Raw genomic sequence first — 27,624 nt, 5'->3', positions numbered from 1 at the left:
AACTGATACGCATAACACGATTAATAAATATACAAGCAGTAAAAAATATTTGTTTGTTTTTTCCACACGATTTTAACCCAAAGTAAAGTAATACTTCTGCTTTACACATAGATACAGAGATGATTCCAAGCAGCACGATAGAACAGGAAGTCACAGAAACAGGTATTTTTGTTTCTCGATATCTGGGTAAAATTTAACTATATATGTCAGGGTACACAAAAAAAATAACTGTTATTATATGATTAGATCGCGTTGAATTGACTGCATTCACGGCAACATCAATATTATCTGGAATTCTCCTGGTGTTAGTATTTATCTTGATCATCATCATTATCCAATTGAAAAGGTACGTAATAAGGTACATGTAATACAAACGTCAACATTCAACACAACAAAAAATGGTTTAAAGGGGCTTTTGCACAGTTTTGTAAACAGTTCCAGTTTTGTAGCACCTTAACACTTCCCAAACAACCACTTTACTTAAATACCATATGTGTGTCTGCATACATTTGGTGTGGCAACTTAATCCTAATGTCAATGTGCATAAAACTTTATTAACAGTCGGAATCGTGCAATGCGTAAAAGACTACCAACAACAAAATCATCAGCGACACCTAAAGTCAGACAAGCGCCCAAAGAAAATCCGCCAGCAGCGCCATTGGGCACTTCAGGCACAAACAACACATCGTACGTAAATTCCCCGACAACAACCGAAACAGGATCTACTCATTACGACTACATTGACCCAGTGTCAAGCGAAAAGAACCAGTACGAAAAACCGATTTGTCATAAACCTGTGTACGTAGAGCTGCAGTGATAATACTGTATGTGTCATTTTGCGCAAACAATGCCTAACCGAAGCCCGACTTCAAAGTGGTTTTCGCTTTCACTGATCAAGGCATGCTGAAAAACATAGAGGTTGAAACAGAGTTTTCAGATTCAAAAGTTGCAGTGTTTTTTTTTATTTCGCACAACGGTCGATTGAGGGTTTTTAACAACTGATACTAAAGTACATGAGACCTAATAGGTCAAAAATTGTGCCGTAAGTTTCGTTACCCCTACAAACGCCATAAAAGTGCAGTTTAATTTTACATCCAAAAGCAAATGCAAATAGATGGTCAAACATAAGGTACAGTTTTTAAGCATGTCATAAAATATCCAAAACCAAAGCGATCAACAGTAATATTACAAACGTTTCTTTCTCGTTCATTATTTTTAAAGGATGAATTGTAGTCGCCCAATTACAACCGACAAAAACAATTTCACAAAATCTTCCTATTCCTTATGAGTTTGAAAAATCCGAGCAATACGTCGTTACAGTGCTTTAATAAATTTAAGTCAAAGTAGTTTCTCTGACTGTAACAAGAAACAAAAAAGAAACACCCGGATTGAGGCCGAAACCGCAGTGACTGCATGTTTGTTGGCGCGATCAAACTACGGCAACCACACTGTATCATTATCTATTGACCCCGTGTGTGACCTCATTACGCATGTTGTGACCAACAATAAAAAAGTTGCGAAGCTTTTCCGGGATTGCGTCTTCAGCTGTTGTTGCACGAAATTTGTTTATCTCATAAGCACGCCTTTAGAAAGTCGATTACTTTTGAAGTTTATAAAAGCAGCAAGTGCAGTTGATAAAAAAAACACAACGCGAATTTGTTTACATATAAATGTATGAACAACCCAGATCACAGAGCGAATAGGACTTTAAAACAAAGAGAGTTAAGCAGTCAACAAGCAGCGCTTATGATGCATTAAAAACCAATGATAATGGTTCATTTTTACAGAATTGTGAAAATGTGTAACCAGCCACTTAAATATTGTTTTAGCATTATTTTGAGGACTGCAGAGCATTACAGTATATTCGACATAGTTGAGGTGACCGGGCCAGACTTGGGTAATTCTACAATACATTATGTCATATCCCGACTTCCTGAGAGACCCGCAACAGAATAGCGTACGCATGCCCTACGTCACAAAGAAACAACTTAAGAACCCAGGGTCACGTTCTGGTGGCCAATCTATATTAGCAGACATGGGAGGAAAGGGAGGATAAGTACTTCGCACTTTTACGAATGTTTAATTTTTACGTATATTTGTTTTACTTGAACCTTGCTTTTCAAGTTTATCAGTTACGTTAATAATTTAGTCACCAATTTAAGTTTATACTTGTATTACCCTAAATTGTTTTGAAAATATATAATATGACTATAATGTGTTACTACGTATGTTGTGTCAAGGTGCAGGTGAACATAATACAATATCATAAAATTTTTGACAGGTTTTTGCTACAGCATTTGTTACAATCATGAATTTCTGCTACATTAAATCATTCAAGTTTTATCTTCTTATCGTAGAAGGTAAGTAATCAAACAAATGAGATAAATTCTGCAGTGTAATTAACATACTAACTATTTCTATGTGTAGTGGTTCTATTTCAAAGAACAACTCAAGCCCAACTTCAATGCGGCGACTTTAACCTTGACCAAGAGTATAGCTACACCAATGCTCAATATAACTTAACTAGAACACAAGATATCCCATTTCCGTCCGTTAAGTTAGTGTTCATCGGCAAAATTGAACTGCTAAATGAGAACACAAAAATTCAGTTCCCATCAGGTTGGTTTTCTGGCTTTATTTTGTCAGTTTCCTGAAGTTTGATTATTATATTTGAGTATACAACTTATCCGTAACAGTTGTATTTTTGTAATATTACTTTAAAAGGTGCTGGTAGTTGAGTCATTGATTAAGGATTATTATTTTCAAATCGAAGTTACGTAGTAACAATATAAACAAAGAATGTTTTTACGTTAAACATAATAATGTTGAATTTTAAATTTAAAAACTACAGTATAAAGAATATACATTTGTTTGAAGGAATGACCTACATGGGGCCTATGAGCATAAACAACACCGAGTGCTTTGTCCTTCAATCCACAGACAGTACTTGCCACTTGCCGGGGATGAACGTGAAAAACTTTAGTGGAAATTACCCTTGGTTCACACTAGCAATTAACTCCAGCGCTCCGGCTGGTGTCGTGTTAAAAATGAACTACACTTTGACCGACTGTCCTGGTAAGCGTTTTTTTATTTGTTTTTTTTTTTTCACATAATGCACGAGTTTCCATTGTGACAGATTTATATTATAGTCACTAAGTCGAAAGTTTATCATGACAAAACTTGCTCGCAAACAGCAATCGAACCCCCAACTTCTTAAAAAGCGCTTCTTTACTTCCTCCTTATTCAACAAAATAGTTCATATTGCACTAACCACATTACTCAATACGCACACAACGGTCATGAGAACAAAGTGATGTTTGTGTGTTTCAGTGCTGGCTCCCAATCCAGAAGCAACTTCATTACGAACGGAAGCAATAATTGGAATCGTTGCGGGAGGATTAGTGGCGATTGCAGCCATCGTAATATTAGTGTGTTGCATGATAAGGTAAGTCACCTAATTTTAAAACGTAATTTCGAGGCTGCAGCATTGATTGCTAATATGTAATAAATATACTTTTGGAAGTCGGAGCTAATAATATTTTATCTAGTACAACTTTTGTTCATGTTATTCTGTTTTAGGGGCAACGACAAGCCAGCACGAACAAAACGACGTAGGTACAAAAAAGCAAATTAATTTCGTCCTATGATCAAACTATGTTGGCAATAAATTGTGCATCCAAAAATCACTGTGTTTGGCTAAAAAACAACGAAGTTTTAATTGACAACGCAACTAACAACACTAAACCATTTTAGTTTAAATATAACTTTGTTCACTTCAATATGACTTGTTTAACACGCATTTTTTATTCTTAATTTTCTGTGTTTTTGCATGATTTTATAGGTAGCGAACATCCACTTTCAGTTCAGGAGCAAGTACCTGAAGCTGATACGCAAGAAACAGCGACCGAAAAATCACAACCTACTGGTGAGCAACCAATGTACATCAATGTTGGCACGCAAGGAGAGGGTTCTAAGCAGCAAAAGGCCGATCATAACAGCATATATGTGAACGAAACAACCACCGAGGACTTCTATGAGGCGCCGATACCTGCTCGCCGAGTTTCCTATGATGCTACGTACATGAACATGTGACAAACTTTCCGAGTAGATTAGTACATACTAGTACTAGTCCGTATATATAGAAGCGCGCCTTCAAATGACCAAACGTGAAAATCACATGTTTGCTGCAGTCATCGTTCCCAGACTAAAAGTCTAATCAATTGCTGAAACACGCCAATAATAAGTTTCTGTAACTTTATGTTTTATATTGTAAAGCATGCTTGAAATAATTTGTTCAGTATGGCGTGCCGTGTGATTATTCGCTTGAACTTTTTTTGTACAATTCATGCGACGACGCTCTGCCATTCGAAACCCAAGTTAGCAAGAAGAGGGTGCCAGTTATATTCAGTCTGCATCGCAGCCAAATATGGTGTTACCACTGATTCACCAACGTTTGCCAACACTGATTTTGTTGCTTTTGATCGTATTTTTTTGTGAAATTTTGTTCTACTCTTGTTTCATTGCCAATCAAACTAAATATAAAAAATAAACAATAATAAACCCACATAAGTTTTTTGAAGATACGACGCCAAAATATGTAACTTACAGAAAAAAACCTTAAAACATGTAAACTGTAAATATATGTGTAAGACTCCCGTGGCAATTTTAAACGAGTTTAGCTATATAATTGCCCAGTTTAGCTATATAATTTAAACACAGGGACAAAGAGAACTGTTTAAAAATTATATTTGACACGGAGAACGCAACTTCCTTGCATTAATGAATGGCGTTGGGACCAAAGTCCTGCTCATACTATTTCCGTATTAAGCAAACCTAAATGAGTGCGTTGACTGCCAACTTCTTGCCAAAATGACAAGGGATTTTAATTTGTTGCTAAATTTCAAGTGCCAAAACATGAAATATGTTGTGACTTGGACCAATAGTTCCAAAAAAGTATTTCTTTAATTCAAAACCTAATTGCGTTTTTAGTTAGAACTGCGCTAAACTGTGTGTTGTTGTGTTATCGGGTGTAATATATGTGATTCAGAGTAAAATTTTATTACTCATATTTTAAACGAACATTGTTTGTATACTAAACTAGCGTTGTTATTATCTAAACTCGGGTTAAAGGCAGTAAAGCAATTATCTTTGAAACAATAAAATGTACCCGGGATATATAAAGCAGAAACGATTAACAGTACAACGTGATTGGAATCACCTCACGTTGCTTTGAAAGCTTATTTTATGTAGCTCGGGTAAATTTCGGTGCGCTCATGGGATGACGCTACTTTACCAGTGAAAACAAGTGACCAATAATCCTCTTTGCTAAAATTTGAATTTAGTCGCTTTTATGTTATCGGGAAACGGTGTTGGTTTCAACAAAAAATAGCTCAGAGGCATCAGAAACTTTGATTGAGTACATTGACTGTCAGTATGTCAGTTATTATTTTTTTGCAGAACTGTAAATTAAATAAATTTGTTTTCACTAATAACAGGGAAAAATGTTTGCGAAGTCTCCTGATTTTCGAAATAAATTGTTGTGGCTTTTTTTAGCAGGTAATTTATACATTAAAACTTACAGTATGCGTAAATTTGAGTCCAAATAGTTATTATTTTACTAAATTACAAACCTATGTTGTGTCATGGCATAAGTCGAACTTGGAAGAGTTGTGAGAGTTGGATTTTATACCTCTACTTTTTGTAAGGTTGAAACAGTTTTAACATCCTGATTTGGTTGATTAATGCGGCCAAGCACTGTACAATTTTCCAAATGTGCAAATATATAACTTACTTGAAAGTTGTGTTTTTTTTAATTTGTATGTTGCTGTTTGGATCTATACAATGAGTAATGTACACTTTTGCAGACATTCTGTGCGATTTTTAATAGCAAACTTGTATATTGAATCGTGGCAGTACTTCTAATCAGAATACGTTTCTACCTTGCAGTACACACGGCAGCGTCGCAAACTGCAACACTGTCTTGTAATGTGCCAGACGCCAACCGCGCTATCACTCAGAAAACAGGAGTGTTAGTTGCTCCAGTTATCGACGGCCGGTATTCAGCTAACCAAAGATGCGACTGGATCTTCCAAGTAAATCCGGAACAAGAAATCCTTGTAGTTAGGATTTTGAAGTTGGATTTAGAGAGCGACTCTAATCTCTGCAAGCAAAACGGATTTTGTGACCAAAGAAATTGTGTTGATCAGCTTGAGCTCCTACCTGGTGAGTGCTTTAGTATTTTAAAGTACTGTTTAACTATATGACTATTTTACTGCGGAAGTCAGACAATATATTTTTTTCATAACATGTAGCAGCCTTCTAAAAAATTACGTGTCGTTCAGGAGAAAAAGATGCAAAAATTCTTTGTGGAACCACAAACACGCAGCTCTGTTACGTAATAGGAACATCCGCGACATCTGCCTTTAGTGGATCCGCTGCCCGACGTATCTGCAGTTCAGTTAATGGAAATCTGATCAGCAGCAACAATGAATTTAGGATTAGATTCTACACCGACAGCATAAACCAAAGAGAGGGCTTTGCTTTGGCATTCAACATTGAAAACATCACGAAAGGTGAAAATCTATAGGACTTATGGCCGCGACCGAAGTCGGGTTTACAGAAGATTTAAGTGTTGTCTACTTTAGGAATACAAATGGAACCAACGGAACCAATGTTTGATCCAACCCAAGCTCCACCGATTCCCTTGCCAACAACGCAATCCACAATTTCATCGACCTTGAAAACGTTAACACAGATCAACACCTTGTCAACATCAACGACTTTTTCGCACGAGCCAACAAAAACAACCACAATCAAAACAACAACAACAACATTCTCAACAACAGCAATGGAGGTTCAAGCCTCCGTAGGTTGGTGTAATTTGAACAGTTTTACCAAACGAAACAAAATACGCTTTTTCCACTACGTTTAATCTGAACTAAACGGTTTGGTATTGTAGTGAAAAACATTTTCATCATACTATTTTTAGATCATATCTATATTTATAAAAACTTGTGTTTTCAGGAAGGGAGATATTATATGTTATGGCAGGAGTGGTAGCATTTCTAATGGTGGGCACTACACTAGCTGTGGTTATACTGTGTGTACGCAGGTAAGGATTAATCAAACATACCCCTTTTTCTTCTAATATATTCTAACATAAAATTGTAGTGCTAATCATGAAAAAAGGCAAACGAAACGACTAAACAAAAATAGGCTACTGTGAACATATTTAAATTTAGGCAAAAAAATAAACATATGCCAGACAGTAAAACCATGTAACACGTCATCGCTAGCAGTATAATGACGATGTCAACTTTCCTAGAAAAACTTGCGAGCGGTCTTTAATTAACTTTAGCACAGACAGTGTCGAAGTTGTTCTTGGAAAAGTAATAACAAGGCTTGTGATTAGAAACTAAGATCCATGATCAAACATACCAACTTGCAAAGCGATACACTCTTACCTCGTTTCGATTTATTGCAGCATTTCAATAAAGTTACTTTACAGAAATTCCAACAAGAGTTCAGCTCAACCCCAAAATAATAACGAAGAAAGTGAAAACCTTAACCCCTATACTATGTCTGATCCTGTTCCGCTCATGGCTAACAGTCAAACAACAACGACAACATTTAGACAAATTAAAAGCGAGGAAAGTTTCAACAGTCACTCAAGGAGTTATGTCGCAGCGAATGACGTAACGGTTTTTGAAAGGGGAAGGGTGATCACTGATCGTGACGTATACTGTTGCGTGTCAGTGACGGACAAACCGGAAAGCGAGAAACAAATCGTAAACAATATTTTGTATGAAAGCGCCGAGATTTCTGCTCGCAGGACTGGAAGTTACAACAACAATATGGAAAAAAGAAGCCTACCAACTCCTCCAGCAGAATCAAATACGTCTAATGTTTGACTGCTAATGTCACTTACACAAAAAACACATTGACGATGGTAAATGTTGACACTGAACATGCATTGTTTTATATGTTTCTATTTGCGTCTCAAAATTATTCCTCAAACTGCAGCAAACAATCTCAAGCAATGTTTTTTCATTTGAAATGTCTATGAAGTGCTAAAGACTTCAATACCTCATTTTGCTACAACCGAAATCTAGACATATTAGTTTGAGGCTTTTGTATTGTCAAAAATTTTCAATGGCTGTAGACGTCTGATATTACAAATGAAATTAGGTTGGCACCTAGATTTCACTCGTGACATCTATTGTGATTCATGCCATGAAGCAAACTGTACATCGCCCAATACATCTGTTTTCCATCATTCCAACTTTGTTCTTCTGGTTAGCTTTTCTAAGCGAGAAAAGAAATTCGGCCCTTAGGGTTGAGTGTAAGGTATAGAAAAATCTGCAATCGTTAAAAAAGAAGACGTAGAGGATTGGTGTAAGAGGAAAGAAGCAATATCTTGAAGTTCATACCAGATATTACTAATTGATTTTTCAAAATGGAAATAAATTCAATATTGTATTTTCTGACGTTTTTGGGTAAGTTTGTTGTTTAAGGCAACAACACAATCGGGTCCTAACGTTTAAAACGCTTTGTTAGGCTTCGTAAACTATGCTCGATCAAGTTGTGATGTGCCACAATCACAAAGATTTCTTCATAATCGGTCGGGTTTCGTGACCTCGCCCAACTTTGACAATCATGGAACTTACCCAAAGAACCAAAAGTGCAAATGGAAAATAAATGCGGTTGTCAAGCATCAGGCAGTGGTGATTGATTTCAATTATATGGATGTGCTATGTGCTGATCAAGTGTTACTACGACAAGGCAAGTAGATAAATATAGTTATGATAGGTATAACCAAATATGTTTTGTTCAGGGAACACTTATGATATTTTCTATATTTTATTGTAAAAGGCAAATATAACGCATAAATTTTTAAAAAAGTATAATTTTGAATAAAAATTCCTAAAACCAAAATCGAAAATAATATATTGTGTAAAATTTAAATTACAAAATGTGTGATGATGCACAACTGTGTAACTAAAAATCGTTTCTTTTTGTTAATTAAGCGGTACCATATTTTCGCTGTGGAAGTGCTACGACATTTCCGGTTTGTTACGCTCTGGTGAGCAACCACTTATCAGCATGGAATTGCGCAAGAGAAGCAAGACGCCAAAAAGTTTGTAATTCAAAGTTCATTCGAGCAGTAAGAATAAACGATGCTGGATATCAAATTTCATTTCGCTCGGATGAAAAATATGAGGGTCGTGGCTTCAACTTATCGTATCACGTGATTGACTGTGGAGGTATTTACGGAAAATGTAAACAGTGTAGTTGGCATTTTTGTGCAATATTTCTCTTGCCACGAAACATACAATTTAACCGCAAAAAACATGATTCAAAAATAAAATTTTAAAATCTTAAAGCCATATTAGTATTTATTCTTTATTTATTTATTTTTTAAAATTATGTACTATGTTTAAATTGCAGTACCACATGTCGAACGACCAACGCCGTTTATTTTTAACCAATCGTCAATGGAACCAACCACAACTTTATTCAAAATCGACGCAAAAATCTGTGAGTTTCTATTTTGCACAGGATGTTTTGACTATTATGAATCTATCTACTGGCTCGTATTTTTTTCTAGATAAGAACCCTGGTGGATTTAATTTAAAGGTCGTTGCTATTGTCGGTGTTTTGGGACCGTTGGCTATATTCATGATTATCTGCCTTGCTGTGAAATTAAGGTGAGAAAAAACACTCGCATCGAATATAAAAAGGCATCGAATGTAAAAATTGTTTAACAAGATTTTTAAGGTAAACCGTTTGCAATTGAAGCTTTGATTTTTTAACAGGAAAAAGAAGAAAACCCTTGAATATATTGGCAACCTTGACACGCAAACAGGTAATTTTTTCTAAAGAATTTGTATGTGTTTACTCAGATTTTAACCCACATAAAACTAAAATGAAAAAATGGACAAATATTACAACTATCTCGGCTATAAAGTGTGTCCACCATGTTGAATTGCCCTTTTAATGCCCTTGGTTGTCACTATTAAAAACCATAAACAGATCGGCGACCTCGCTAAACAGTAGTTAGTAACAGGGCTTTACAGAAACAATTAGGCTACAAAAAATAATTCTCGTGATGTTTTAATTTAAAAACAGATCCTGTTGCTGCTAACCATTACTCTGAAGTATCAGCAACAGTAGTGGAATGCCCGTACGAAGAAATTAAAGCGCAATCAAAATACGCTACAATGAGACCATCAGTCACCAGCACCGGAAGCGAATACGAGGTTATGAGCCCTCGCCACAATCAGACCAGTTTTTATGTGAATGTGCGACCAAATCAATAACAAGCAACAACCCCTGGTACTGGATACTGACTTCTAATATTTGTTGTCGTGCACGTGCTCTGAGAAAAAGTGGTCGTATCATGAAACTGTTTTAACGAAATTGCAACACTATTATTTATTTGCGTGATGAAAAACACAAGCATTTGTATTCGTATTTTTAAATTATAATGCCATTGATTTTTGTGCAAGGCTAATAAACATTCAAAAAAAAGAAAGTCTTTTTCTAGGGCAAAGCAATACTTTTGTCAAATATTATTTTCCAAAGCTATATCTACCAGACGTTTCTGTGCACACAAATCGATAACAATGGACTGATCTAACCGCAGGACGAATTAGCTCCGTGATGACAAATAGGCTTATACGATTTAGTCGTCATAACGATGTTTCGAGATTCAGTAATACAGCAGGCAGTATATGACTGACTACTGGACCAGCTGTTAAAACAATATGCACGTTGTTTAAGTTTAGTGTTTGAAATGTCATTTATTCAAGATAATTATGGTTAGATCATTTAGTAGGAAGTTGTTAGGAATATGTGCAGGTGAGATGATATTTTGGTGTGTAAGCCGGTTAAGATCAAATCGGTTTAATTAAAACTGCTATTATTAAAATAAGGTAAAATAACCTTCCAAACAACTTAATTGTGCCATCAAAGTGGTAGAGAATTGTTGAAATAAATTAAAATGTTAAATCCAATGTATCACGTTTCAGTTTTTGTCTGTGTGCGGAGTCAAAATACAACTAAAACGCCACCGCCTGACGATGTAGCAAAAGTTTTCACTAAACCAGATTCTAACGATACCGACTCCGAGAATCTTTACCTAATCATTGGCATTGCTGTGGGTTCTGCAATTGTGATAGCTGGTGCAATAGTGGCAATTTCATGTTTTGTCAGGACTAGGTGAGTGTAATCTGTACTGTACAGTAACCATGTATAGTAGTGTGCTGGGGCAAATAACAACAGTTATTGTGCACACTTTCCCCAAAATATTCCCACAGTTTCCCCGAAAAATGATTCAAAGTGCTTTTTTACTTTTTCAGGTTCAAGAAAAAAACTCACCGCACTGAAAAGCCGCAACCCAATACCTACACACCTGTGGAGTTTACGTATGGGAGCATAGACAAAGGATTGGACAGTATGCCATCGTCAGCAGCAAGCTCCTCATGGAGCCTGGCACCTTCGCCTGCAAGAAGCCCACTGATTGGGTCAGCCAACATGGCATTCACCAATCAAATTAAGGAACCCGGGAGGCGTGCCCGACGCGGTAGATCTAGATTGATCCAGGACTCTGGAATGCAGGAAATTCAAGAGGAAAGCGAAGACGAAGACTCTAAATCGCAACGCGTCATTTTGGACAATGTCATGTATCTTTCGTCACAAGTTGACCCCGAAACTGCAAGCATACACTCAACCACGACTTTTCGGGAGTAGCGCAAACCAAACTTGTGTTTGTCATATTATTAATCTAATCTTGTAACATGTATTACGTTTAAATAAGGCTGCTTAACAACTAGCAGTATAAACAATGTTTCGCTGTCGACTACCAAACGGCACAACGATCGATGATTCACAGTCCGATGCTGTGACAGGAAAGCAAATCGTGCCTAGCAACTAATCAACGCACGCTGGCGGTGTAATTGTGGTCTGCTGGGTCTAAAGTCGATTACAAATAGCTCAAAAATCTGGTTTTAGCTAAGTGATTGGTTAGCCTTATTTGCTTCACTTCCAAATATGGTCACAAGGACTCGGGACATGACAAAGGCGGTTTTGCTAACCTTAATCAATTGGCTGGCATGTAGTTTTGACTCAATCCATGTTAAAAGGCTACATATGGTTTAGTCTGAGGAAATATGTTTCATTCAACTGTTGGTTGTCAACGTGCCCGAAAATACAATTTGGAAAGTAGAGCATGACTAATCTAATTCGCTTATTCATGTAACGTGTTGCGGAAGACAGGTTCGGGGCATTGAAGTTCTCTGCCACGTAGAGTTGGTGCATTAATTACATCACGACAAAAACGGAACACAAAACAACGGAGTGCGACCAAAATACTTCACACAAATCCCATTCCCTGACAATAAAGGCAATCGCCCAACTTAGCACACCCCGTTATGTAACTCAAGTCTTGTAGACGTTATTTAACATGCTGAATAAAGAATTCGGGTTCAGTGTTGTCATTGTTGTTATTAGCTTGATTTTAAGACGATGTGCGCTAGCTGCTTTTCAACCATGAACGTAAAAAGTGTTTACATGATAAGCTTATTATTAGTATCATCAAATACAATAAAAGGTAAGGACAAGGTGCTAAATTAGGCTTCAAATTAAAAGCGGTTAGTAAATTTTAAAACAAAAATTGAATCATTGTTTTGAAAAAGTCTCTTTGTTGTACAAATATTAGTGATGCATTTTCAGCACAAACACTTTCAATATAGTTGGTTTAGGTAAGTACTTCAAAACAGTGTTATCGCCCACGATCTTTTAAAGGTCTTCAAACGTGGTCAATGACAATGTACAGTTTTCCAGTTTTTGCAGTGTTCTTGTGCTTTTTGACATTTTTAGTTTTTTGTTCAAAGACAGTTTTTTTCAATGCGACTAAAAATTGTTAGGTTTCAAAAGTTTCTTTACTAAAAAAGGTGTGTGTTTTGGTTTTTCAAACAGGACTTACCACGACAGCGGCGACTACTGCGTGGCAACCATTCACATACCCTTATGGATTTTGGACAGGTATTCTTATCAAATAGCAGTTTAAATTTACACAGATTGATACAACATTACAATATTAATGGTATTTAAGTTGTTATTGTTTGCAGGAACATTCGGACAATTTGATATTTGTCCCACAAAACCTTTGGAAGTCTCATCCACGTCATCAACAATTAACTTGTCATCATCTAATTACTTCACATGCGACATTAAGTTACAAGCTAATACACAGAACAGCGCGGTACAAATCCATGTTTTAGCTGGAACGGTCAGACCAGCTACCGTGCCGTCTTATTTTAGAAATTCATATACTTCTGGTTAGTATCCAAATACCTTTATTCCTTTTTAGATGCATACAAGACTTTGTTTTTTTGTGGTGTAGGAACCTGTGTTCTACTGACGAAAGATGGTCAAACTTTTTCCCCATCTCAATCGTCGTGCGACCAAAACTGCGAGCTGTTACAAATTCCAAACTGGTCGAACATAGTTGTGACTCCATCCTCCAGCCAAATCAAAAACCGCGTTCATTTCCATTACAACATGTGTACACAATGTAGGTTAACTTTTAAGTGACTTCGATAATCTCTTTACCCTTTACCATATTTTTTGATGTTTTGAGCGTTTATTCGTTTTCAGTCATAAACGCAACTTCACCATCACAAAAAGCCGCAACCGATGCATATGGAACGTACACGTCAAAGCCAAATATGAACAAGCAAGCAAAAGGTCCTCTTAGTAAAAAATACTGAAACTTGCAACATAATTTTTTAGTGTAATGTGTTTAAGACGTACAATTATATTGCTAAAGTTAAAGACCATTAAACGTAAATTATTGTTAGTTGCAAAAAAATTGTTTTACTTCAGGTATGCTTAATCCGCCAACACCATTACAACCAGGGCAAATTGATGCAAATGATGAAAACATCGTGTTGCCAATAGTGATGGGTTCAGTGATAGGTTTATTGGTGATTGGTCTTATCGTGGCGCTAGTGTTTCTGAGGTAAGTTAAAGAATAACATTTTATAAAAGTAATCTTATTCATCGAATGATTACATAATACCTTGGGCAAAAGCGGTTTAAAAAACTTTGCAGATATTAAAATTGCGTTTTGTTTACTTCAATGATATCCCGAATTTTTTTTGCTAATTTAGAAAAACAGCTGCTGACAGAAAAAGACTCCGTAAGGAATTGCAAGATATTGACAAAGAGTGGGAAGTAATATCCAACCCAGGTAAATTATTTTGTGGCTAACAATAACAAGTTCAAAAACGTAGTTACATTGTCAGGAACAGAACAATCTGCCCCACAAAACAACAATGTTACGCAGCAAACACAGCCAGAAGTCGACGTTTACGAAACTCCAATACCCCTAAAAAACTATGGATACATGGACTTGGAGTGATCAAGTATTACGAAGCTGTTTTTTAGATACATCATACCACTTGTAGTTTTTGTTCATGTACTGCATTTTCCGATTCAAATGCGTTTCGGTATATCTATTTTTTTGGTTCGTGCTGTGAAAAAAAATGTATTAATACACGTTTTACAAAACTTATCTGGGACATTACCTTCAAATCCCAACACGACCACAAAGCATTTAAGCAAGGTATGCAAAGCTAGTAGTGCTTGGTGTTGCAGACACAAGACAGCAGTAATGAGTTAGATCACGAAGAATGTGAGCGTGATATTAACTTTTGTTCGGACGCTTCTTGCATTAAGAACACTAAAGAAATTTGAAAAAAGGTTGTCCTACTTGACATACAAAACATTCATGTTATTTACAACAATCCGTGCTGACTTGACACCATTTTTAGCAGTGGAATCTACGATGTTTGCAACAAAACAAATTTGTTTCTGTAAAACAGAGCTATGTTTCTACGACATTAGAAGAATAAACATGTTTACCAACCCCTTTCTATGAAGCGGTTTGGCACACGTATGCCCAAAGTTTCTGTGAATTGTTCGGAAGTTGACCCCTACACAGAACTGTCTGCAGTTACACGTTATTTCCGCATAAATGTTCCAGCAGTCAGCTATCAGTAGGTTAAATAGCAGTTGTAACGAAAAATATGGTGAGGTTAAACAGATCAAATATGAATCGTTTGTAGAAGCATTTTTAATCGGAAATAATTTTGACAATGTGATAAAATAACAAAACCTATCTTCCTTAACTTTATAATTGTCAAATACTTAAGTTTTTAGTGGCGTTTCAGCAGTGACCAACAAGGTGAAAGTATAAAAGCAAAAACCACTAAAGCAATGACGGTTGTTGACAAAACGTGGAAATATTTCGTTCTAGAAACCGAAGCTCACCTGAAAGTATTAGTGATTACGGTAGTTCTTACAAGTAAGCATTTCTATGACTGAAAATCGGGATGTTTTCACGCAAATTTGTTTTGTTTGTTCAGGTGTAACAGCCAAGAATTGCAATATGAGTGTGAAGGTAAGAAACGACACATATGGAGAAATTACTTCGCCTGGTTTTAACTTACTAAATAACAAAACATACCCCTCCAATCAATCGTGTACATGGAAATTTCCGATGAACCCTGGTAAGGATGATTGTAATAACCCATTTCGAAGTTGTAAAAGATGAGAAAAATCAGTTTTGCAATGGAAGTTCGGAACATTGTGAATGCGAGGATTATCTAACTATACTAGGCGGTAAGTTTCCAAGTTTATTAAAAAAATGTTTGTACACCTTTTTGTGACGTGTTTTTAGACGACCAAGAAAACCGAATGTACATGTGTGGAAAAACAAAACAGACAACATGCTTTGTATTGGGATCACCAAACACCTCACAGAATCAAACCAGACGAAAAAATTATTTTAAGTGCAGTACGGTATCGCTGTTAAAAACTAATTTATCTACATACGACATCAAGTTTTCTTCGAGTGCTACAAACAACCAGGCCGGGTTTCGACTGAATTTTGTTAAATCAAAGTCAGGTAAGCACTCTGCAGTGCTCTCATATGCTTTTTATCTTTTAATCTAGCGTTGTTTATGTAGCAAAGCCTATTGAAGCAATCAAATACTGGCACAAACTTCATAATCGGTATATTTATTATTTAGGAAAACAGTTGTAAAGATTTACCCCAATCTTTTGGCAATTGCCTTTCCATCCCAGTCTCAATAGTACATTAATGTTTAAAAGTTAATTGTCAAAAGTTTGCAGCAAGTTTACAGTCGGTCCATCACTCCTGCATGGTCATCTTGTCAGAAGGGTCTGTGAAATACATTTTGCATGCCTATTTTTTTTAAACCACACTCAGGTTACCCCACAAGATTTTTGTTTAAATTTAAAGATCAAAAATTCATTACAAGTTTACAACCTGACAACGATGGCAGAAACAACCGTTTTGGCGTCGGTTTAATTTATAGCGCAAGCCTATTTGTTGCCGTAAATACTGGACTAAGATGATACGACCAGTAACACATCCTTTCGCTAATACAGAATCAAAGAACACCTATAATTCGACCAAAAGTGACAGCCAGACTGAAACGACACCTATATCCGCAACTTCAAGCAAACATGCCAGAAAAATCACAGTAATCATCATAGCTGCAGCCACAGCAGGTGCAGTAGGAATAACTGCACTAGCCGTGATAATTGTCATATTATTAAGGTACTTTAATCATTTGTTGTTTTTACCACTATGTCGTATACACGCTGTATGTTACACGTTTGTGATTTTGCGCAGATGTAAGCTTACAAGAAAAAAGAGACAAACAGGACAAATTTCAACCAACAAGAAAGTAGAAACACAACAAGAAACCTCAACATTTTCAAGACCTGTCACTGTATCAACTGATACTGAGCAAGGCGACAGCTCGGAATACGCTGAAGTACATAAACCGAAAAGAGATAAAACTATTGAAACACTTGTGTATTCCGAAATCGGTACAAATGAAGTAAATTTGCCCCAATCTGCAAGCGAAAGAATACAAGTTGACAACATTTTATACATCGAAAGGGAGTAAAGAAACACATGAAGCGTGTTTTGACATGGCTTGTCCCTGTAACATCTTTAAATTCTTCATCTCATAAACATTGTTTTAAGTCATAAACTTGCGTATTTCGCCTCAACCACAAACATTTATTATTTGGCAAAGGTACATAAAAGTATTAAAATATAAAAAAATATCATTTTTGTTGTGCGGTTTTTTCCCGCTTACCCAATACATACCAAGGTTGTCACAATTAGTTGAGTTTTAGACGATTATCAAAAAAACGTTGCGAAACAAAAGCTGATTTAAACGACCCAGAAGCTTGATACAGTGTTTGACTTTTAAGGTATTTACGGAAGAAACATCAAGAAAGACTACGCAACAGCTATAATGATAGAATGCTTTATTTGACTAGACCGCATCAGAGTTTCCGTGTGGCGCTTCGAAAGTAGCATATTTTCAGAATATGTGTAGAACCAACTACACAGCATCAACCTTACCCTGTATTCTGGAGATGGATACAACTTTGAAATACAAAAAAATATTCAAGATGTTAAAAACAAACATTGTAAAAAGCTAGGGTAAGTACAAATACAAAACAAAGTAATCGCCATGGTTTAAACTCATGGAAAGAGCTATACTTTGTTTTCACCAAACCTTAAACGAAAATGGTAAAGTGGCCAACCCACCAAAGCCATAGAAGGTAAACAAATAGTAAAGGAACTTCGAAGTGCCGTGATGAATATCCATTGACGCTGGCGTCACTCACACATGCGGATCTGATCCTCTGCACGCGTGAGATGAGTGACGTTCTGCTACGTTTTTCGTATCGTGTTGCATGTAAATCTATGTTTCAAAACGATGACATGGAACATATAGTGCAATAATAAGTTTCGTAACCCTTGAGTTAGTTGTGTTTAACTTTACTGACGTTCATATGTGTGTAAGTTTATTTAAACCTAATGTACAAGGCCGGTCATGGCACAAGGCTTCCTGGACGTCAGTTCCAAGAAACGTTTTTTACCAGAGTATTTTTGTCACTTTTTGTGTCAGTCAGGGGCATATGGAGTTTAAACAGTTGAACTATGTTGCTGGCAACATTATTTTTGTTTGTTTCCAGGATGTTGCAGAAATAAGGTTTACAAATACAGCACTTACTGAAGATCAATCGTGTCAACTGACTGACTGGGATTTAGAAGTCTGTAGAACAATTTTGAATTTCTCTTGGGTTTGTTTAAAGTCTCTGACGGAATGTGTCGATATACTTCAAAAGAATCTCAACAGAGGACATTGGTTTATATAGTTCTCGTATTATGCTGTGCTGGTTGCATTGGACTCAGTCAAGGTTAGTCATAACATTACTTTATGTAGAAGCAGTAAACATTTTGCTGATGTTTATGCCATTTTGAATATTTAGAAGCTCCCAGAATACATAAGCACTCATTGTCCATTTTATATTTTAGGTTCAACTCTACCTTGTGATGTGAGTTCAGGTTTGATTTCTAACATGTCAGGAACGATCTCTTCACCCTCAAATATATCCCAGGCACAATCGTGTCAATGGCAGCTTCCAGTTATCTACCATGAAGTTCTGTTTATTACGGTCAATTATATAAAACTAGCCAAAAGTAACGGATCAAGTTTTTGTAATGGAACGTTGGCAACTTGCCAATGCAATGATCATCTCACCATACTTAGCGGTAGGTTGAAAGTGATCGCTATAAAATAAACTTATATGCATATGCTGAAATTCATTTTTTGGTACGCAAGATGACAAGGTAAATAAATTTTACCTGTGTGGAGAAATGACGAGCAAAATGTGCCTTGTGTTGAAACCAAAAATCGAATCAGAATCTCCTGTAATCGATTTGGGAAAACAACAATTTTGCGATTTCCCAATTTTGTTGACCACAAACAAAACACAATACGCAATTTGGTTTTACTCCAGCTCCGCAAAACCTCATGGGGACGGGTTTCGTTTGGATTATCAAAGAGTTAACATATCTGGTAAGTGTCTCTACAAAACATTAGGTTGTCTCTCTTATTTTTAAAAAGGTTTCTATCTCAATAATTATGTTTCGACTAATAAGATTTAAAGCCGGATATCCGTCCAACGTCGCATGGACCTGCCGCTACAACTTCACGGTCGACTTCAGAGGGTTAGTACCAAGTATTATATGTGTTCTTGTTTTACATACGAAGTAAAAACAAACAAAACTTGTATTGTTAAAGCCGCACAGTGCAAGTAACAAACTTATACGTAACTATACACAGAATCAGAAGATCAAAAACTGACTTTAACGGAATCTACAACGTCAATTCCACAGAAAACATCCAGCAATCAACTCACAATAATTGCCATTGCATCGGCTGGAGGCGCTGTGGGAATAGCTGTTATCGTGTTTGTAATATGTATTCTCAGGTGCGTTTGTTACTTTACATTCAAGTTGCCTAAAAAACACGTGTCACTGTGCTTTAACATTTTGCAGAAGAAAGCATGCAAGAAAAACGAAGACTGTAGGAACATTGCCAGAAGGCAAAAGTAAAGAACCGCAACAAACGCCCAGAACGGCTTCAGAGCACGACATCGTAATGTCTGATTTGGCCCAAGGAGATGGTGAAATGTATGCTGTGGTACACAAGCCAAATACAGTAGACCTGCCCCACGAAGTTTCGCATTCCCGGAACGGACACGACACAGTTCAAGGGCAACAAGAAGCAACTGGTAGCGAAAGTTTGCAAGTGGACAATATTTTGCACGGAGGAAGTGAAAGTATGCATGTGGACAATGTTTTGTACGGAGGAAGTGAAAGTATGCATGTGGACAATGTTTTGTACGGAGGAAGTGAAAGTATGCATGTGGACAATGTTTTGTACGGAGAAAGTGAAAGTATGCATGTGGACAATGTTTTGTACGCGGGAATGAAATGAGAACACGAGATACAAAAACGAATAGCCTGATTCAAATAATGTCAGGACTACAAGATGTGAGATATCAAACCGGGCAGACAATTCGGAATTCAGAGCAAATCCAAGCAATGAATATGTGCACGATTTTTTCATGATCATCAATTCAACTGTTTTATTTTAATTGCGGCTGGCCATCGCTTCACAAATGTCCTCTTCAGTGACAAAATTTAATATCAAATTGTATCTTCGCACGCGACGTCCACACAAGACAGTAATGACATAAATCACCAAGGAAGTAAGCGCGAGATTAACTTTTTCTCAAATGTTTCTTGCATTTAGAAAAAAATGTTGTCCTACTTGACATACAAAACACTCGTTGTTCACAACGATTTGTGTTAACTTCGTACTTTTTATTCAGCGGTTCATAAGATTGGAATGTGTGATGTGTTGCAACATGAAAAAATCAACAGAGCAATTTTTCTGTGACATTAGGAGAATAATCATGTGTTTACCAACTCATTTTCCATGAAGCGGTTTGGCAAATTTTAAGGCTTTTCTTTCTATGAATTGTTCGGAAGTTGACCCTTACACAGAACTGTCTGCAGTTACGCGTTATTTCCGTATAAATGTTTTAGCAGTTAGCTATCAGTAGGTTAAAAGCAGTTGTGACGAAAAATAGTGGGAAATTAAACAGACTAAATTAGTTCGACCCTAGTCGTTTACAGAAATATCTACAATCAAAAATAGTTTAGACAATTTGCAGAAGCTGCAAATACTGTCATCCCGAAACGCCTACTTCTCATAATTACTGAAGTTTTGGAGGCAATTCAGCAATGACCAATAACAGGAATTAGTTGTTCGAGCTATTGCAAAAAAATATCACAGAAGCTATGACGATCGTGGACAAAATTTGGAGACTTTTTGTTCCGGAAAACAAAGTTCACCTAAAAGGGTTCTTGATTATGGGACTTCTTACAAGTAAGCATTTCTATGATTGAAAATCGGGATGTTTTTATGCAAATTTGTTTTGTTTGTTCAGGTGTAACAAACAGTCAAAATTGCAATGTGAGTGTAGATGTAGGTAACAGCACATATGGAACAATTACCTCACCTGGCTTTGACTTTCGTTATAACAAAACGTACCCTGCTAATCAATCGTGTACATGGAAATTTCCAATGAGCCCCGATAAGCAAGTTTTGATCATTGTGATAACCTATTTGGAAATCGTTAAAGATAAGAAAAATCAGTTTTGCATTGGAAGTTTGGACCATTGTAAATGCGAAGATTACCTAACTATACTTGGCGGTAAGTTTCCAAGTTTATTAAAACAATGTTTGTACATCTTTTTCGTGACACGATGTATTTAGACGACCAGGAAAACCGACTGTACATGTGTGGAAAAACAAAAAACACAACATGCTTTGTGTTGGGATCACCAAACAGTCCACAGAATCAAACAAAATGGAACTAGAAGGGTGGCTTAGCACATTTTACTATAGCATATACACTACAACCTATTCTGCAAACTGTAATATATTCTCTATATTTATTTATATTGGGTCCTATATTAGCCAACATTTTTTATAATCTTGATTTGTTTCTGCAGGCAGAAACTCATGGGTCCCCAAAACCGCAAAGTTGTAAACAGACAACCATAAGAAACGGTGCTATAAAGTCAAACACAGTGATTGGTAGTGTTCCTAAAAAAAAAGTTATGTAAAGTACAAACTGTCTAAATCTCATGCAATTGAGACATTGTTATAAGTTTGTGTGCCTAAATAGCATAAAACACTGACATCTCAAAATGGCATATTATACAAACTGTCAAAATGTATTGTTGATTAATTCACACATTTTTGGGGGTTGGTAGGGTAAATAATAGGGCTGCAGGGTGAAACACAATATTCGACAGCTACAAATGCCAAATTCATAAAACTATCAAAAATTCATCCAAATCGGACGTTTTTTAAAAAATAGGTGGCTTAAGCAGTAAATATTGGGCTACATGGTGAAACACAATAATCGACGCCCTAAAATGGCATAATGAAGAAACTGTCCAAATTTCATCCGAATCGGCCATTGTTTAAAAAAATCACCCATTTTAGGGGTCTACTGGGGTAAATATTGGGGCTACAGTGTAAAACACAACAAACGATGCCCTAAAAAAGCACAATGAACAAACTGTCCAAATTTCATCCGAATCGGACATTGTTTAAAAAAATCACCCATTTTAGGGGTCTACTGGGGTAAATATTGGGGCTACAGTGTAAAACACAACAAACGACGCCCTAAAAAAGCATAATGAACAAACTGTCCAAAGTTCATCCAAATCGGACATTGTTTAAAAAAATCACCCATTTTAGGGGTCTACTGGGGTAAATATTGGGGCTACAGTGTAAAACACAACAAACGACGCCCTAAAATGGCATAATGAAGAAACTGTCCAAATTTCATCCGAATCGGCCATTGTTTAAAAAAATCACCCATTTTAGGGGTCTACTGGGGTAAATATTGGGGCTACAGTGTAAAACACAACAAACGATGCCCTAAAAAAGCACAATGAACAAACTGTCCAAATTTCATCCGAATCGGACATTGTTTAAAAAAATCACCCATTTTAGGGGTCTACTGGGGTAAATATTGGGGCTACAGTGTAAAACACAACAAACGACGCCCTAAAAAAGCATAATGAACAAACTGTCCAAATTTCATCCGAATCGGACATTGTTTAAAAAAATCACCCATTTTAGGGGTCTACTGGGGTAAATATTGGGGCTACAGTGTAAAACACAACAAACGATGCCCTAAAATGGCACAATGAACAAACTTTTCAAATTTCATCCAATTCGGACATTGTTCAAAATTTACCCATTTTAGGGGGCTAGTGGGGTAAACACTGGGGCTATCGAGTCAAACAAAACAAATGGCACATCTACATAACTATATCTACCTTCTGTGAAAATTTCATCCAAATCCATCAAACATTTCAAGGCAAAACGAGGTGGACAAACTTTGGGCAGAAAAAAAAACAAGAAAAAAAAAAGAAAAAAAAAGAAAAAAAGAAAAAAAAAACAAATAAATCGAGTAAAATCAATATGTGTCCCCTTCAGGGAAGGGGACCCATAAAAATTATTACCGTTGCAGTACGATGTCGCAGTTAAAAACAAGTTTATCCATATATGACATCAAGTTTTATTCGAGTTCTACAAACAACCAGGCTGGATTTCAACTGCACTTTTTTAAATCTATCACGTCAGGTAAGTACACCGCAGTCCTTCACGTGCTTATCTATTTTTTGAGGAAGTTTTTCATGTTAGAAATTTTTGAAGCAGTCAAATACTTGCATTTATTATTATAGTAAAAGGATAGTAAACTTTTACACTGATCTTATGGCAATTTATTTTGTATCCTTCCCTTAAAAGTGGGTTAAAAAGGCTGGTAAAATTCAACGTCAATAAACGTTGTGTAAAACCCTGTGCTATAAGTATAACTGTTTATACTGTCCGTACACCAAACACCGAAACACCGAAACTACGTCGACTTTCAAACAAAAAGGTGAACACCACCACTGTAACACCAGCAATGACACAAGTGTAAATTACAACCAGTTTACTTTTCTATTTGTCTCAGGGAAAGCTAATTACACAACAATTTCCTCGACGACCAGAACAAGACTCACAACAGGTAATGACATTTTTAGGACCATAAAACTAATTCCGTTGTTACAATTCGCCTTAAAATACACAGAGTTTTGACGAGTATTTTCTTAAACTTTTGACGAGTATTTTCTCAAACGTACCTAAAATAATACATATAAATAAAAGTTTTGGGGATATTTTTGTCTCGGTTCCAGGACCAGATGCTCATAACTCAATTTCTATCACTGCTGCTGCTGCTGCTGGGACATCGGCTGCAATACTAATGCTGCTGATTATCCTGATTCTGTGTTGTTTGAGGTAGGCTTACGTTTACGAATCCCATACGCATTTGATCATAATTACCCAATTCTTACAACGAATAATGGCTAAGGCCTGTAAATTTGCTGTGGCGAAAAAGGTAAAATAAAAAATTGTGATCATTGTTTTACAGACGAAAACAACAGATTGTCTCTCCCTCTAAGGGTACGAGTAATCCAAAAGAAGTTACGTACGTTAACTCAAACATGGCAAACGCCGTCGCAGAATACGTTGTACCACAGCCCACATGTAGTTCTGCAAACGTTGCAAGAAATATCAACACACAACCTACACCTGGCGCCGCCTCACACAACGCATTTTACGAAATACCAATGCCTGTTCAGAAATGCAACTACATGGAAATCGAGTAATCACAACTGAAGAATGTCACTCTAATTTGAACTTTTGGGTGATGAACCCTATATCAACAACAAGGCTATCACCACATTTTTACATGTGTAATTGTACAATATTACAATGTTTTTCACATTAACAGACAATAAAACAAACGCAAAAAGCGAGAATTTTCAGTTTATCTTTGACTTTATTTCATGTCGAAGCGTTTACCTATCCAAACAACATAAACAAGAAAACATTACTGATACTTAAGTTCCTAAACCGATGCAAAGCTAATAAAAGTTATTGACAAAAGAATATCTTTGCAAGCTTCAAACGCCATTTTAGCATTTCAAAATAACGCTGCAAACTGTATACGGTGATATTAAAACACCGAATGATACCCTATGTTACCAAAAGTTACCATGCGGAATTTAGTACCACCCGTCAAGTAATATTTATATACACATTTAGGACAATAAAGTGCATTATGGTCTCCCAAACGTCAGTGTTAGCAGACGTTCCAAATGCACAGGAATGTGCGAGCGCGAAAAACCAACAACAAAACTATAACCATAAAAAATGTACCGCCCAAAGCTATAGATTTTTGTCAGCTTAAGATGGTAAGGAAGAATGGTAAAAGGAAGTTTTGTGGCCGTTCTAAGAATAATTTATTTTGCAGACTATTTATGAACGCTATTAGTATCTGACGGTTGCTTTGAGAGTTGAATAAATTAAACCACAACCCCCGACTACGTCTCTTGTAACTTTTAAGTTATTTGAATATTCACGTTACAATAATAACGTTGGAAGGAAGATTACCAAACGACATTCATCTGACGAAGCCTGACACAACAACGCTTATTGAGACTTTCCACAACTGTGGAGACTGATGATAGCCACAACAACAAAAAATGCGTTTTTAAAAAAAGTTATTTGCAAAACAAATGACTCACGAGTAGTGATAATATAACAAAGGTACAAAGTTTGCAACATATGCGTTCCTTGTTTCGTATTTTCGCTCTAAAAGTTAAACAAATTTACACTAACACCACTTTCGATTTTGAGGGTTTTTTTGTAGTGCAAAAATCAAATAAGTCAATGATGCAAGCACAATGTATGCATCTAATAGGATGACACATTGCTTTCGAGGTAGGTGTATCATTCCAATTAGGTGTTAGCTCTGATTAATTGAGTCATACTTCAACGAGAAAATAGAACACTTCGTCAATAAGCGCCTTGTGGTTTGAGCAGCTAGTATCATGCTTAAATACATGTAGACAGTGAGCAAGGTGTTAACCTACAGATTGTATACATGTAAATTCATTATAAAAGTAATACATACTACCGACTTCTTTATTCGCAAGATAGCAAATGTTAGTTGGTTTTTATAGGTACTTCGTTAATCAGACAACTTCGTTTTCTATGAAGGGCACAATGATTTTTGTACTGACAGTCATGATTCTTCTTGTCGGTAAGGATGCTTTAAGCCAACACTGTATATTATATTTAAATAATCAATGCATTTTGAATCTCGAGTAACATACAAATGCCTAAAATCGGCGATACCTATTTTATGCTTGCAGCTGATGTAAAAGCGACGCAATTAACATGCAACATAAAATACGGAGACATAACTGAAAAGAATGGAAGCATTAGTTCCCCACAAAAGAACAAAACAGATCAAACTTATCCAGTTAACCAAGCGTGTACATGGAACTTTGCTATCGATGTAACTCACGAACTAATGATAATACACATCAACTTTTTGCAAATTCATCAGGACAAAAATGATTTTTGTCAAAACAAATACATAAGCAATTGCTCATGTGCAGACCATCTAACGTTTAGGGAAGGTAAGTGCAATAAAATACAATCTAAGATGTATTTAAACTATATTAGAATGTTTAAAGTTGCAGGCCCCGCTCAATATCAAACAGATTTATTAAATTTGTGCGGAGAGACGAAAGGAGGCGAGTGTTACGTGATTCATCGCACAAACATTTCAAGTAAACAACTGGACAAATGGAAAGAAGGAGTAAATTGCACAAAAACCACTTCGCTAAGGTCAAGTAAACAACCATGGGCAGTATATTTCTATTCGGACGGACAAGATACAAATCAACTTGGATTCGGTTTAAAGTATTATATTGTTAATGTAACTGAAGGTAACCAAAAAAAAGCCAAATTGTGATATATTACCACACTAAAATATTTTGCGTAGATTTTGCCCCTAATATGTTTCAAGCTACAACTGCAACAAAGTCATTGCCTACAAAATCGTCAACAGGTGATTATGCGTATTGGTGTTTTCAAAGGGCAGATACTTTGAATTCCAACAAATTTTTCACTTGTACTGTCATTTCGGCAACAATTTTTCTCTACCAACTTCATCATCCCAAAGACTGACAATAAACACTCAAACACTTTCATAAACTTATTAATAATTTTGTCTACGTATTTATGCGGAGGCTGTATGCTTTAGGTTATTGTAGGTAAAATGTAAAAGCATTAAATAAAGTATCAATCATAAAATACGATCGAATTTTAAAGTATCGATCATAAAATATCAATCGAATTTTAAAATCTTTTTATTAGAATCACAGTACGCCAGGCCCATTGAAGGCGCTATACCGAATCTTTTTATTAGAAGTTACACCAAGTACCGACACAACATCGTCTTTCAAACAAAATTGTTGGTAAAAATTTACTGTAACACAAACAATGACACAAGTGTATATAACCAAATTATAACCATTTTACTATTCTATTTATCTCAGAGACAGCTAATTACACAACAACTTCCTCGACGACCAATACAACACTCACAACAGGTAATGAAATGTTTGGGATTATAAAAATAATCCCGCTGTTACATACCGCGTTAAAATACACAGAATATAAATTGCGACGAGTACTTTCTCAAACTTAACCAAAATCATACATATATAAAAAATTCCTGGGCATTTTTTCTCGGTTCCAGAACATGATGCTAATAACTCAATTTCTATCATTGCTGTTGCTGCTGGGACATCGGGTGGAATACTGCTAATGCTGCTGATTATCCTGATTCTGTGTTGTTTGAGGTAGGCTTACGTTTACGAACCCAATACGTATTTGATCATAAGTGACCCAATTCTCACAACGATTAATGCATAAAGCCTAAAAATTTGCTGTGGCAAAGAAAGTAAAATAAAACTTTGTGACTTTTGTTTTACAGACGAAAACAACAGATTGACGCTTCATCTAAGGTTACGAGTAATCCAACAGAAGTTACATACGTTAACTCCAACATGGCCAACGTTGCAGCAGAATACGTTGTACCAAGTCCCGCATGTAGTTCTGCAAACGTTGCAAGGAACATCAACAAACAACCTAAACCTGACGCCGCCTCACACAACGCATTTTACGAAATTCCAATGACAGTTCAGAAATGCGACTACGTGGA

General features: G+C 36.3%; 6 protein-coding genes across 8 annotated transcripts in view; 5 read left to right on the top strand and 1 right to left on the bottom strand.

Annotated features, from left to right (window-relative positions):
- Positions 1 to 27,624, bottom strand: part of LOC145234657 (nesprin-1-like) — a 226,022-nt gene that overhangs the window by 134,345 nt on the left and 64,053 nt on the right. The window lies entirely within an intron of this gene.
- LOC145209416 (uncharacterized) lies at positions 1,704 to 4,951 on the top strand. Of its 3 annotated transcripts, XM_080079696.1 has the most exons (7): positions 1,707 to 2,056; positions 2,282 to 2,360; positions 2,428 to 2,619; positions 2,878 to 3,075; positions 3,331 to 3,445; positions 3,580 to 3,615; positions 3,846 to 4,951. In XM_080079696.1, the coding sequence occupies exons 2-7, from the start codon at positions 2,309 to 2,311 to the stop codon at positions 4,090 to 4,092; spliced, it is 840 nt and encodes a 279-aa protein (XP_079935822.1). In that variant the 5' UTR covers positions 1,707 to 2,056; positions 2,282 to 2,308; the 3' UTR covers positions 4,093 to 4,951. The 3 variants fall into 3 exon arrangements, with proteins under 3 accessions (XP_079935823.1, XP_079935822.1, XP_079935821.1); XM_080079697.1 differs by having other exon boundaries at positions 1,704 to 2,360; positions 3,842 to 3,905; XM_080079695.1 differs by having other exon boundaries at positions 1,707 to 2,360.
- LOC145236611 (uncharacterized) lies at positions 5,473 to 8,247 on the top strand. Its single transcript, XM_080099670.1, has 6 exons — positions 5,473 to 5,556; positions 5,947 to 6,222; positions 6,342 to 6,572; positions 6,645 to 6,869; positions 7,024 to 7,111; positions 7,508 to 8,247. The coding sequence occupies exons 1-6, from the start codon at positions 5,502 to 5,504 to the stop codon at positions 7,908 to 7,910; spliced, it is 1,278 nt and encodes a 425-aa protein (XP_079955796.1). The 5' UTR covers positions 5,473 to 5,501; the 3' UTR covers positions 7,911 to 8,247.
- Positions 9,033 to 10,465, top strand: LOC145207025 (uncharacterized). The gene is made up of 5 exons (XM_080078562.1): positions 9,033 to 9,263; positions 9,448 to 9,537; positions 9,608 to 9,707; positions 9,816 to 9,865; positions 10,129 to 10,465. Exons 2-5 carry the CDS (start codon positions 9,495 to 9,497, stop codon positions 10,317 to 10,319), a joined length of 384 nt encoding a protein of 127 aa, XP_079934688.1. The 5' UTR covers positions 9,033 to 9,263; positions 9,448 to 9,494; the 3' UTR covers positions 10,320 to 10,465.
- Positions 10,676 to 12,488, top strand: LOC145233704 (uncharacterized). Its single transcript, XM_080098480.1, has 3 exons — positions 10,676 to 10,860; positions 11,031 to 11,220; positions 11,361 to 12,488. Exons 1-3 carry the CDS (start codon positions 10,818 to 10,820, stop codon positions 11,749 to 11,751), a joined length of 624 nt encoding a protein of 207 aa, XP_079954606.1. The 5' UTR covers positions 10,676 to 10,817; the 3' UTR covers positions 11,752 to 12,488.
- Positions 12,550 to 14,122, top strand: LOC145236655 (uncharacterized). The gene is made up of 6 exons (XM_080099672.1): positions 12,550 to 12,610; positions 13,131 to 13,340; positions 13,406 to 13,576; positions 13,660 to 13,749; positions 13,888 to 14,023; positions 14,116 to 14,122. The coding sequence occupies exons 1-6, from the start codon at positions 12,550 to 12,552 to the stop codon at positions 14,120 to 14,122; spliced, it is 675 nt and encodes a 224-aa protein (XP_079955798.1).

Source organism: Phallusia mammillata, chromosome 1 (genome assembly GCF_965637545.1).
Source record: "Phallusia mammillata chromosome 1, kaPhaMamm4.hap1.1, whole genome shotgun sequence".
In the NCBI taxonomy this organism is placed as follows: Eukaryota; Metazoa; Chordata; class Ascidiacea; order Phlebobranchia; family Ascidiidae; genus Phallusia; species Phallusia mammillata.
This window is presented reverse-complemented; position numbering and strand designations above follow the sequence as displayed.